The sequence below is a fragment of the Carettochelys insculpta genome, chromosome 24 (assembly GCF_033958435.1).
Source record: "Carettochelys insculpta isolate YL-2023 chromosome 24, ASM3395843v1, whole genome shotgun sequence".
NCBI lineage: Eukaryota > Metazoa > Chordata > Testudines > Carettochelyidae > Carettochelys > Carettochelys insculpta.
Genome location: NC_134160.1, coordinates 8,106,499 through 8,120,197, shown reverse-complemented (window position 1 = coordinate 8,120,197; position 13,699 = coordinate 8,106,499). Strand labels below are relative to the sequence as shown.

Below are 13,699 nucleotides of genomic sequence, written 5' to 3'. Positions count from 1 at the left end.
GAGGGAACACGGCATAGGCCCCGTTGGGGCTAATCCGCCACTGCCAAGAAGAACACATGCAGCTAGAACTCCTAATTCTTTGCTCCTTCCCAGCAGCCCCATCTTCCCTGGCCATGAACTGATCACAATTCACAGACAGTCATAAAATCAACTGCTTGGAACCAGAAATGAATAAAAATGTGGAGGGGGAGACATTTCACCAACTGACTTAAAGCCAAAGCTGGGGGTCCCCATCAAACCAGAGTTCCTCATTAAAATACAATCACTGTCACAGGGCATCAGACAGCTCTGTTCCCATAAATCACAGGAGGAACTGTTTTGGAGTGGTGAAGTGAACGGACTGTCCCTCATTGCACAGGCTTCTACTGGGCTCCTGAATGAGGCAAGAGCATTAACTGTGCAACTTTCACAAACAACAAGTAGCCCTGTGCAGCAGTCCCTCTACGTTTTATCTTTCATGGGCAGAATAACTTTTGTTATGTGCACCAAGGACTGTGCAGATGTGCACCACCAGGAGAAACACAGGCTGCTGGCTTTGGGTGCTCTGCTAATCAGCTGGGTGGTACCTGAGTCTCTCCTGAGTGGATGCCCAAGTGCTCAGCTTACCAGGAACACTGGTCCTGTGGCACCTTAGAGGAGAACAGGTTTATTAGGTAAAACCCATGAAAGTTCATGACCTAATAAATCTGTTTAGTCTCTAAGGTGTCACAGGATGACTTGTTACTTGTGAAGCCGCAGACTAAACTGGCTGCCCCTCGGAGACTATGGACAATATTCAGAATGCTCAGGAATAAAGAGGCTTCTGTTTCTAGCAAACCAGGTATCTTAGCAGATACCGAGAACAGGCCAGAGACTCAGCTGGTGTAAATCATCAGAGTCCTTTGCCAGCGAATGGAGACACTCCATTTGACAGCACCACAGCACATCCCTTTCATGCTCAGGCAGTGCAGCACTGAGGAGCTGTTTTCTTGCGGACGTTCTAAAGACAGGCTTTGGACTTGCGACCCATGCGGAGTCATTTGCTCTGCATTTTTCAGAAGATCTCAAAATGCGTTGTCAACAGGTTGATTTCATGTATCTAGGCCCTTTCACTGATGTGCATTAAACACAGGATGTGGGTAAACAGAGACGCAATTTAACTTGTCCAGAGTCACGTACTATCACACAAACCCAACATGGAGGTCCCAGCCTCTTTGGCAATGAGTCTGGGAGAGGACAGAGATCCCGAGGTTGTGGGGGCAGACAGAAAGGTGAGTGGATGGAATGGAGGAGACACAGAAACAACATAGTCGTGGAATAGGATCACAATTCGCCCAGCGGCCAAAGTCCCCCAACCCTCCACTTAGATTCTTCCACCACTTGTCCACTTTTGTACGAGGAGCTCTGCTTTGTAAGCTGACTCTAGTCATCCCAGATGTAGGAAGTTGCTTCCTGCTTTAAATTGAGCAGAAGTTTAGGGCTGTGTCACACAGGCGTGCCCCATGATGCTGCTTTCTGCAACCCAAAATCAAGAGGGCTTTAAATGACAAATGAGGCTTCTCCAGAAAGTCCTTCATCCACCTGCGGCTGGGAAAGGCATCCGGTCCAGAGGTGACTTGTCCCACCCAGTCTTGTTTCAGCTTTGAAAAATGCTACTTACTGATAAGAAGGGGTGAATACCAGTGTTCCCTGTAAGTGGAGAGCTTGGGCTGCCACCCAAGAGAGATTCAGGTGCCACCCAGCTAATTAGCAGAACATTCACAGCCACCCACAGTAGGAAGCAGGGTGTTTCAATTGGCGGTGCACATCCACATGTGCCTTGGTGCACATAACAAAATTTATTCTGCCCATGGATAGAAAAAATTAGAGGGAATACTGGTGAACATGTCAGCTCTGATTTAAAAAGAGAGAGAGAGAGACAAATGTGTCTAGTTGCGAGAGCAGGCACCTGGGAGACCATTCCCAGCTCTCCACCAACTTCCTATGTGACACTAGCTAATCACCACATCCCTCAGTTTTCCCATCTGTAGAATGACATAGCTAGTATCCCCAGGCACTTGGGAAGTTTCTAATGAAAGCCCACTATAGATGCAGAGTAAAGTTCAAAATATTAACTGAATCAAACCTTCATCTAGGTCTGAATCAGACACAAGCTTTAATGGGAGACTTGGAAAAGTTGGGTCAACTTTCTATACCAGCTGTTTGCATGCTGCTGCACTTGTTGCCAACATGGGAGGAGATTCTTTGCATCCAAAATTACACGAGTTCTCTCTCATTCACCCTAAAGCAGGGGGCACTGGAAGTCATTCAAACCTCATGCTACTAGGTTTCCAGTCCAAGTTCTCAATCAAAAAAAGATACTGGTAACAGAAATCCAGACTTTAGATCACAGATCAAGACCAAAGCCCAAAGCTTGTCCATTGCTTCTACTGAGTCATCCTGAAATTCGCTTCCTCTACCTCTGGGGGACAGGCACAGTAGGTCACATTGTTGATAAGGATCTCATGATTCTGTGTCCTCAGATGGTGTAAATCATGATAGCTCCATTGAGCCACAACGGTTTATACCAGCTAAGGCCCACAAAGCAAACAGCAATGAGAAAGAGATGTGCTTAGGGTGGAGTAAAGGCATGAAATCATGCAAAAGGAAAATTAAGGCTGGGAGATCAGGAAACATTTCTCAATATTCTTAAGATCTAGCAGATTGTAGCAGAGTTTGAATTAGAGTAAGATATGTCAGTCCTGAGGGAATTTTGCAATTTTATTATGGTTCCAAAGGCAGAATTTCCCCAGGACAAGTATGTGCTCAACAGTAACTGGTGGCACTGAGTTTCAAAGTCTAATTACAAGTTGCATAGGAAAGTTTTCCATTTGCTTTACATGTGTTGCTTTTGAATTTCATGAAATGCTTCCTTGTTCCCCCATTTGGGGCAGGGATAAGAACCCTTAATTAATTCTCTCTCAAGCATTTGTTACTTTATAACTTGAACTTCGTATCAGATATTGACATCGTCTAGATCATGGGTGTCCAACCTTTTGGCTTGCCTGGGCCGCATTGAGTGAAGAGGAATTGTCTTGGGCCGCATATAAAATATATAACATAGTTAATGTATATAAAATCACATAATAATGTTAAAAGTTTACGATCTTGTGGGGCCGCATTACTAGCTGTCCAGGGCCGCCTGCGGCCCGCGGGCTGGACACGCCTGGTCTAGATGGTGCTTGGTCCTGCCATGAAGGCAGGGGACTAGACTGGATGACCTCTTGAGGTCCCTTCCAGTTCTAGTGTTCTATGATAGTAACAGAATAAAAAAAAAAAAAAGTCAAGCCTTAGGTGGTTCCCTCAACCAGGCCAGACAATTTCTCCTGCCTCCCTGGAACTCCTCTGTGTGGGGGACGCAGTTGTGCCAGAGATTCACACAGCGGGGCAGCGTAGTCAGTTCTGACCTACGTTAGCAATAACTAAGTAGTTATCCCAGCCGCCACAAGGTGGTAGGGGGGCCCGGCTCTGCAGCCTGGAAGGAGCAGGGTCAAAGGCAGAAGGGGCCTAGGGCAGTCAGCCCTCAGTGCTGATGGACCACGGCACTGGCCCTCCTCATGGCTGGAGCAGGCTTGGGGTGGGGGGGCAACTGCCTCCTTTGCCCTCCCGCCATCCCTCTGCTGGCTGCTTGGTGCCCACATCACTAGTGGCAACCCCAAGACAGTCTCAGCAAAGAAGCCATTGAACAGGGGACTGAGCGGCTTCAGATAGGTCTCCTCTGGGTCAAGGTTGAGGGGGAGGCTCAGGGTGGGACTTGCACCGCTGCTGCCCACAGGGTCCTTGGTCTTTGGCTAGCAGGTGCCAGTCTCCAGGGCTGTCAAGCTGTAGCTTAAGGCCTTGAGTGAGGAAGCAGCTCAGGGCCCTACCTAAGCACGTAAGTCCCCGGGAAGTCAGGGCTACATGTTTGCTCACAGCTATGCATCTATTTCAGCACTCTGCTGAATGTGGGCCACGAGCCATGGGATGGGCTTTTCAGAGGCTCTCGGGGTGGCTGGCTGCTCTGTTCCCGCTGGCATCAGTATCGAACTCCCTGACCGACGCCGCTGCCATGTTCAAAGATCCCGCCAGAGAAGGCCATTTTGCGCCAACTCACACAGCGATCAGCAAAACGGGGCAGCAGCAAGAGTCACTTTAAGCTGAACCTGGCCGCTGGTGGTACTCCCCTCCCTCCTTGTTAGGTGCAGGGCTTAGCCGGAGACCCATTACCAAAACCTCCAGGGCCACCTACTGCACACCCTGGCATGGTTTGAACTCTCTTCTAGGTCTCGCTCTGTGCTGAAATCCTGGGCCTCAGCCAGTACAAACAACGTGTTCATTTTCAGGCAGTCACTGGTGCTTGCAAAGCGCAATCCTATCTCAGTGTGTGGGGAGGACGCTCTGTCTAGATTTATGAAAAGGCTCCTAGCAGTGTACGCGTCTTTCCACCCGTCGGGCGAAGGGAGGGCACACTTGGGGGAAGGGGTGGCTCGGAGTTATTGAATTCAGAACACATTCTGGACAACAGCAATTAGCTCGTTCCCAGGGATGTACCCACTCGCTGAAGTCAATGGGCCAGATCCCCTCTTAAGAATACCCATACAGTGCTGCGTCAGCCCAGCATCCTGTCCCCAACAACGGCCAATGCCAGGTGCCCCAGAGGGAATGACCAGAACAGGCAATCACCAAATGATCCTTCCTCCATCACCCCTGCCCAGCTTCTGACAAACAGAGGCTGAGGACACTATTCTTACCCATCCTGGCTAGTAGCCATTGATGGACCATGAATTCATTTTTTTTTTTTAAGCCTGTTAAAGTCCTGGTCTTCACAACATCCTTTGGTGAGGAGTTCCCCAGGCTGACTGCGTGTTGTGTGAAGAAAGACTTCCTTTTGTTGGTTTTAAACCTGCTACCTATTAATTTCATTTGGCTGCCGCTAGTTTTTGTGTTTGGGAAACAAAGAAGTAACTTTTCCTTACTGACTTTCTCTACACCGCTCATGATTTTATAGACCTCTATCATATCCCCTCTTAGGCTCCTATTTTCTAAGCTGAAAAGTCCCAGTCTTTTTAATCTCACCTCACAGAGCAGCCACTCCAAATCTCTAATGTTTTTTTTCACTGAACTTTTCCCATTTGGCAGAGCTATGCCATTTTACGCCAGTGGAACATTTTGCCCATTCCTTTCAGTGAGGATCAAGCCCTGCAGGGGTTTTCACATGTGAAACTGTACAAGAGACACCAGCCGTTAACTCAGTGTCTCTCACTGCTAGGAAAACACAGCAGAGGAGTTGGCTTTATTTGCGCATATCTTAGTGGGTTGGAAGAACAATGCATGTTTAAAGTACATTTCAGCTAATGCCCCAAAGCAGTGCTTTTTCTGTGTTGGTACTTGCCGATACTGAATACTGGCGCGTGCGCGCGCATGCGCGCACACACACACACACACACACACACACACACACACACACACACACACACACACACACACAAGCACTGCCCCAAAGCAACTATGGTTCAGCAAACGCCACACTACTCTGCAAATCCAAACACAGTAAAACTCTCCCCTCAGCATCCTGGGGCACTCACAGAGATTAGGGGTTTTTAAGAGCACATTTACACTAGACCTTAAAGTCAATCCTAGATATGTAATTCCCGCTATGGCAATCGTGTAGCTGGAACCAACATATCTACGATCGACTTACCTGACCAGCCTTACTGAGGGAGGCTGAAGGAAGAACCTCTCCAACTGACCTTCCTTGGTCCTCATGAGAATGAGGAGCACAAGGGTCAACTGTCAACCATGATAGCTCGATTTCACATGTCCCCACCAGGCACACAAAATCAAACCTTAGAGGATCGACCCTGACCATGCTGATCTCCCAGTAAGTGTAGATGTACTCTTAGGTTGCCTTACAAAGAGCAGTTCAGAAGCAGCAGCTTTGGGGCTGACCTAGGAACTGGAAGGAGAACAGCAGTAGGCTGATGAGGAGTTGGCTTCATCTGTATGGGGTCCACCACCAAATCACTCACTAACTGAACTAAGAAATAGCTGATTTCCCAGGGTCCCCCCCGCATTCTCTTAAGGGCAAGCATTACACCAGCTCTTCTCTTAGGGGAGATGTGTTTGTCATGGAGGGTGTGGGGGCATACCCTGTCAGGTCTGGTTACACCTCAAAAATCACACTGTGCACATGGTTAGGTTAGAAAATAACCCAATCTCCCACCTGCTGTGCCAGCACCGGGGGCGTTTTCTCTGGGGTTACTTGGCAAAGCAAGCAAGACGCCACTCAGGTGAAATTCTTGAGCCCTTTCCAGGCAAAGGATCACCTCGTGGTTAGGTGGGATACTTCAGTTTCTACGTTCAAAGCCTCCCTTTCAGACAATGGCAGATTAACGAAGCTATTCTCTGTCTCCGAGGAGGACATTGCTCTTATTTGCTCTTTGCAGCTTCCAAGTGATAATTACCAAAACCTCCAGTTACTACACAAGAACGTCAAGCTGCAGCTCAGGGGCCGCAAGACCACTGTTTTCCAGACACAACAAGCGCCTCAGCAGGGGTAGGGCATAACGAAAGAGCACTCGAGGGATTCTTTGTCTGGCAACATGAGCCTTTTGACAGAAGATTAGCAGTAAACCGTTTGCCTGATTGGCTTTACAGTCTGAAAAGATCAGCTGAAAGCGAAGAGACCCTGTTCCACCACCCTGAAAGTGTCTATTCCCCTAAAGCTACTATTGGGTGTCACCCATTGTCCCTCTTGTCCAGTAGCTTGTCTCCAGCAACAGCCAGTACATGAGCATCAGGGGAAGTGGGCAGAACAGGATAGTCGTGGAGTTTTCCTCTCCCAGTTTCTGGTGGTCAGGTTTATGGACACCAGAGCATGGGGCTAAATCTCTGGTCATCTTGATCAGCGGTTCGCAACCTTTTCCAGACGGGGACCCATTCTGACAATTCAGGAAGACTTGGTGACCTAAGGCACTTCAAAAATGGGGTGGTGGAGCAGAGCCATAACTAACTTATTTTGCGCCTGAGGCAAGAATGCACAATTGTGCCCTCTCATGTTTGCATATTCATATAGTTATTTCATTTAAAAAAGGAAAAATGCATTAATAATAATAACACTATGTTTATTATAGTTAATTATTATTATAGTTGACCTGAGTTGTGGTGGGGGAAAGACCATCATCCCCAAACCACTACCCCCCCCAGATCCCCCAGTTTAAATCCCACACTCAGGGGCTGGAGGGTATACAAACAAAAAATTAAACCTGACAGATCAGAAGGTGGGGGCAAAGCTTTCTACCTGCTCTGTTTTCTCTGCAGCCCAAAGAATATTCAGTGTCCATGCTGGCCAGTCCCATGAGGACAAGGCCTGGTGCCAGTTATGCATACTAGCCGCGAGAAGCAAACATTTGTCCCGTACAGATTGAAATAAGATAAATTCACTTGAAGTTCAGACTCCCTCTCTCAGAGATTGTCCAATAAACCACTCAACCAGCTCCCCCCAACCCCACCTTTCCTTAGGCGGCTTCACCACTCAAAATAAAGTCAGTATGAACAAACATTATCCCACATCGTTAAAGGGCAGAAAGGGTTCTGTGTTTTATCTCCTCCAAACGGCACAGACCTCACATAACTTTGGTATTTATTATCTTGTTAAAATACAATTTCATCCCATGGCTAGGCACCAAAGGGTACACAGATTCTAGGCCCCCAGTGCAAATAGAGATTGGAAATTTGCTTACCCTCGTTTGCATTTTTTATAGACTTTATAGATGCTTTCTTCAGGCAGCCCATATTTTTCTGAAATCTGTGGGAGAAAACACGATACTTTTCAGTCTTTTTGCACCTGCAAAAATGAAGTTTCAGGAGATAAAATAAAAGGGATCTTTGCCTTTGGGTCTCTCAGTGCTGGAGGATTCCCCCCACCACCACATCTCCGTATAAAAATAATGTTAGATCTCCTCACACTGCAGCTATTGAAGCTGTGACAACAGTAACTTGGCTTTTTGCTGATGCAGCAGGGCTCAGTGCATTTCAGAAGACGTGGATGCTACAAGTGGCTCCACCACTAAAGTGGTATGTGGCATTGGGAAGTCTCCTCTCTGTTTCCCTTCCTTTCCCATCTCCATCTAATTTATTTAAGCCCCAGAGCTGCAACTACCTATGCAGCGAGAGAGATTAATGCACCTGTGCAGAGTCCCTGGATCTTAGAGCTTTTGGTTTGATGCTGCTCGTTACCAACAAAAAGTACATGTCTGGCTCTGATAGCCCTGAATCCCTCCTGAGCAGGAGTTTTTGCTTAAGTTTTGGGTCAAGCTGAAAAGGCTTCTAGCAGAGGCATCATGAGCCCTTTGATGATGCTCTGAGAAGGTTTAGAAGCTGAGGGAGAGTTTTTCATTCACCCAGCAACATTTTCTCTGAAGGCTCTTGTCTGCATTGCCACAGGGAGGCAAATATAATCTGACATTCTGCAACCTGTCCCTGCTCTGTTTTTAAATGTTTGCTAAAGCAACCACCCCCCTCTAAACACTGGCACAAAGGCACCACTGGATCATAGAGGGTTACTGTTTGTTTTATTCCCACCCCACCCCACCCCAAAGAGGAGCTGGGGTTATCAGGGATTCTTCTGATAATCATCAGAGAAATATGCCCTGTATGCTCCTCAAACAGAGAATTCCAGCCCAAGGTAGAAAGCAGACAGACTTGCCCTGGCTTCAGATCTCAAGGAGATAGAGCCAGGGAACGGTGAGGGGCATTTTACAGATATAAAATATGAAAACACTAATAAAAGGAGAAACCAGATCACAATATAAAGTCCCTGGAACAAAAGGCTGCACTAATAAGGAGAGTAGTCACCTCTCACACGATTGACCTCAAAGCTTTGGCTGACTTATTCACTGGGGTGGAATTCTGAACACAAGGCCTATGCCCCACTGAGAGTCTTAAAATGGGGCTGATGTGAGGTAAAAGTAGCGCCCAGTCCTTGTGCCAAACTCCTGCACAGGAAGCGAACTCCACTGTAGTTTCCTAGAACTCAACTGCAGGGCTGCCGGTGGAGCGGATGGGGGCACAGCGACTAAAAAGGAATCAGGGCTCATGGCGGCCACTGCTACCACGGCAACGGTCAGAGCCTCAGGGCCTTTTAATAACTCCTGCTAGGCCCCAGCTCTGCCTCTTCTTCCCCAGACCCTACCCTGGGGGCCAGGAGACAGCCCCACGACCCCTTTGCCCAGGGCCCTAGCCATTCTGTGGGCAGCCCTGACTTACAGCATTTCTGAGTCCTTGGAGATCTGGTGTCTTCAGCATGAGAGCATCGAATACTTCCTCAGATTCCCTCCGCACGTACAGCAAGACTGGGACAGACAACAGGCAGCTGTTAAGCCATGGGTTGCAGGTATTGGCAGCACATTTGCGAAGCTCGCAGGATCCCATTTCCGTGGAGATCCTGAGTGAGCAGGGCCAAGCGAGTAACCACTTGCAATAGGAACTGAATTCCCCTCAGGATATGGAAGCTAGTTATGGGGATTGAAGATTATGGAAGCAGTTAGGGGCAGGGACCTTCTGTTCTATGTCTGCACCACGCCTAGCCCCATGGGGGCTGGCAGAGCAGCTGACAGATGGTTGGGCCCCTGAGCAATGTGGGGAGGGATGGGACCTCAGGCTGAGGGGGTGCGGCTGGCCATCCCTCAATGCCTCACGGACCAAGCAGCACCCTCAGAGCCAGCTGGTACATGTAGAATGAGGCTCCGGAGCACACTGCCTGGAGCTCCAGCAGCAGTTCTAAAGGGCTCAGGCCTCCAGCTGCTGCCACCCTCACAACTACAACGGCAGCCAGAAACCAAAGCCCTTTAGAATCACCGGGGCCACTGCCCTCTTAGCCCCACTCCCATCGGCAGCCCTAGGGGCCCAGGCTGTGATTTGGGCTGCTAGGTGCCATGACCTTCTCGATAACAACAATACCTCTCTTGGCATCTTCTTCTTTGGCTAGTTTGGAGGGTGAAGGAGAGAACTCATCCGAGAAAGAGGGGCAGCTCCGTTTTAATGGCAACCTAAGTAAACACAACAGGCGCCTGTCAGGAAGAACTGTGACAGGAGCAAACATTCCGACCATGAAAGCAGAGGTTCCCAAACAGGGACGACAGAATCACTACCGGCATTGGACTGCAGCCAGGACACTGAGAACACCCCTGCATGGAATGCCCTGGGATCGTGGGTGATCGTAGGCAGCGAGGGGTTCGGTTGGACATCTCAGGCAAAAGACAGGGAATGACTGGGCCCATTGCAAAAGCCATGGAAATTAATTAAGTCTTTCCATTGACTTTAGTGGGCTGTGGATGAGGCCAAGGTGGATATGTGAACTTCCTCCCTCAGTGATTTTGAAAGCCTGGATTTCACTCCTTCAGCTTCTTGTCCAGCTGTAGCTGATTTTGGGTAACTAAGCCCTTCCAAGCCTGTTCAGGGATTATCTGATTTTTTAAAATGTTGTGTTCCCTGATTATCCATAACTACAATATTTACCCCAAACTACTGGGCTTTTTGGTTAAAAGGGAAACAACCCAGCTGTCTTTTTGTGTGTCATCTGAGTCCATTCTGCACATGGACTCATTCTTTACAAGACACAAGACTGCAGCCAGCTGGAAGGAGTGCATAAGTGGAGCTCAATGGGTATCAGAACAAGTACTGGCCCAAAGAGGTGAGAAGATTGATAAATTCTCCCTCCAAAGGGGGGTCGTTTCCTACCTGTTTATGTCATTTGGAACAGCAGTAGCAGGAAGCACCTTGAACAGGGGAAGAAAAAAAAAAGTTTTAAGCCCCTAATTGGGCTCTCCACTAAGATGCTCATCCTCATGTAACATATCACGACGCGATTCTGTCCTAGGCTACAGCCATGTCACTGAAGGCAGAATATGACTTTGTAGGGTCCAGGGGAGCGAGCTGATTATGGGGTGAAATCCTGGCTCTATTTAAATCCAGGGTAGTTTTGCCAATTACTTCAGTGGAGCCAGGATTTCAAACATCGATTCTTAGCTAATCCCCTGCTGCCTGAGCTGGCTGGAGGCTTGGCACCACTCACTTAGTGGTATTATCTCTGTTTCAATGGGAAGAGCCTATCCAAATGCAGGGCATTCAGGAGTCTGTGGAGGCGGCATGCAAGGCCTTGTTGTGACGTGCCATGGGTTGATGCAGTACTGTGCAAACGATGGCCTTCTGATGATGTCATCACTAGAATTAGAATAATTCCACTGGGGATGGAACAACATGGGCGAGTCTCAACCATGCTTATTTTCCAAAGGTTGGAATTTTGCACAACCATTTCCCCCTTTAAACTAACTTTTTCCCTGGGAAAATGTAATTAAAGAACACCCACACATACTCAGTCTTTCTGACTAAGTGAAAGCCTGAGGGAATTTCATGCATCTTGGTGTCTCTCCCATGGATGACAGTCCAGAATCCACATCTTCCCAGAAACAAAATGAGCTTGAATCTCTGTTGATTCTGAATCCAGAACTTGGTTTCCCAGTGGGTTCATGTGCTGCAGCCCATGTTCTCTTGTTCCCCAGCTTGGACACTCTTACACTAAAATATCATTCTGTTGCAAGACTATCGAGAGGACATAGCGTTGTCATGGCTGAACATGTCCATTTTGGACAAACTCAGGCTGGTGGCAACTCACGCAATGGCCTCCAGAGGAGTACTGATCTCTTCTGAAGTCCAGCTCTTGTCAGACAGAGAGAGGATCATTGAGGCAGGAAAGAAGTGAAGGACTATTCCATGGGTGGAGATGTTTTGAATGGATTATTTTTCTAGGGAGTCATTTTCAGCAAATGTTTATGTTCATTCCAGCTCTTCAGTCCACTGTGTAAATGGGCAGGTAATACTCACACAACCCTTCTTGAGAAAAATTTCCCTCAAGTTCACCTCTCCAATAAATCTCCCTTGACCTTGAGATTGTTGGTTAATAGGGTTGATGCTGTGGGTTCTTTTCTGTGGTACATGACACAATTAGCTCCTATCTCTATGACCCAGTCCACTGACTCAGCTTTCAAGTTGTGTGTGTGTGTGTGTGTTTTCAGGGAAGGTTTTTACAAGGACTTACCACACCACATCTCTGAAGATTTGAAAAATGGACATTTGGAATAAACAAGACTGGCTCGGTTTCTAAATCTGTCTCTGGCCTGAGGTATGTGATTTCGTTCCCTCGAAAGCCAGACAGCAAACAGCCTTTCACACCTATGGGTACAATGAGAAATCTTGTGTCAGAAAAGCTTTAGTAGTCTGCAATTTCACTGCATCATGTTATGACAGATTCAAGCACATGCACTGAGAAGAAACAGCCCAAAGCTTTAAGAGTGACTCATGCAGAGTGCATGAAACCCTAACTCTTGCCTGTAAATCTATGAGGCTACCCTGTGCAAATCTGGGATACATTAGGAGTAGAGGCCATGGAGTATTTCAAAGGGCGGTTTTATTTGGGTGGTTAAGCACTGGAATAAATTGCCTAGGGTGGTTGTGGTATCTCCATCACTGGAGATACTGAAGAGCGGGTCAGACAAACATCTGTCGAGGGTGATCTAGATGGTGCTTGGTCCTGCCATGAGTGCAGGGGACGGGACTTGATGACCTCTCAAAGCCCCTTCCAGTTCTAGTCTTCTATGATTTTATTTGTCCTTGTTGGTAAAGCCATTTGGGCTGGTGAAAGTCACTAGCATACCTGATGAGGAGGGGCAGCAGCGGATGGAGCTTACTAGACCCAAAGGCCCTGGTGGCACAGATGAGAGAGGGACCACCAAACCCAGACATCAAAGGAACACGGGCAACAAGAAATAAAACAGGAATGGGAGGGCAGGTCATAAGGTTAAGATGAGTAAACTGGAAGAAGGCATGGAACAGAGAACCCCAGAGAGCACCCACTGCTGCAAGACCAAGTTCAAAGAGTCAATGCTGCTCAGAAGAACTGTGCTGAGACCTATGTATGGATCTGGAGCCTGAAAAAGTCCCTCCCAGGCTGATAGGTGGCTGGTGTTGGTCCCTATCAGGAGGAGGTTAGCAGCCCTGAAGAAACCACAGAACAGGAACAGCAACATGAGCCCCTCCATTGGGCTTACAAGCCTCACTCACTACTTGAAGGAACCGCCTCTAGGGGCCCATTCAACAGGCTCCAGACCATCAACTCATTGCACATGGACCTTCGGCTACTGACCTTGGATCCAACTGACCACGAAGTGAGAGAAGACAAGTGATACAGCATATAGAGTCTGAGCCACCCAGCCGCCCCAGACCTGCTCTTCAAAAGCTTCTCTTCCATGAAGGAACCATCTGCCATTTGTTACCCCAGTGTCTGTTGGCACTAGCAGGTGCCCTACGTGAACAAGCCCACTGGAACAGACTTGTGCAAGCAGCATGGCCTTAGGAAAGGTGCAGCTGGGAAAATTAACGTAACAAATCCTGGTCACTCTCTTCACAAGTGTTAAGTTATTTTGCATTCTGAGGGCAGCTACAGATTAGCCCAGTTCTCAGACTGCGCTTTCAAAGCACGTTCCCAGCCAGCACCAATAAATCCTCCCAACACCTGGCTTGGCCACTGGGATAGTGAGATACATGGAGGTGGTTAGAGCTATCTGTCTAGCTAGGAACTTAATCTCTGCCCCTCTCGGCAGGATCTGAGCAAATTGCTCCAAGCCACACAGTGAGCCAGTGACAG

At 48.1% G+C, this 13,699-nt stretch overlaps 1 protein-coding gene across 1 annotated transcript in view; it reads right to left on the bottom strand.

Annotated features, from left to right (window-relative positions):
- GRHL3 (grainyhead like transcription factor 3) overlaps window positions 1-13,699 on the bottom strand; it is a 36,584-nt gene that overhangs the window by 2,200 nt on the left and 20,685 nt on the right. The window contains exons 11-15 of the mRNA XM_074976239.1: window positions 12,095-12,228; window positions 10,738-10,775; window positions 9,958-10,046; window positions 9,265-9,350; window positions 7,740-7,804 (exon numbers count right to left, since the gene is read on the bottom strand). Coding sequence (XP_074832340.1) covers window positions 7,740-7,804; window positions 9,265-9,350; window positions 9,958-10,046; window positions 10,738-10,775; window positions 12,095-12,228 — 412 coding nt within the window. The remainder of the gene's footprint in view (window positions 1-7,739; window positions 7,805-9,264; window positions 9,351-9,957; window positions 10,047-10,737; window positions 10,776-12,094; window positions 12,229-13,699) is intronic.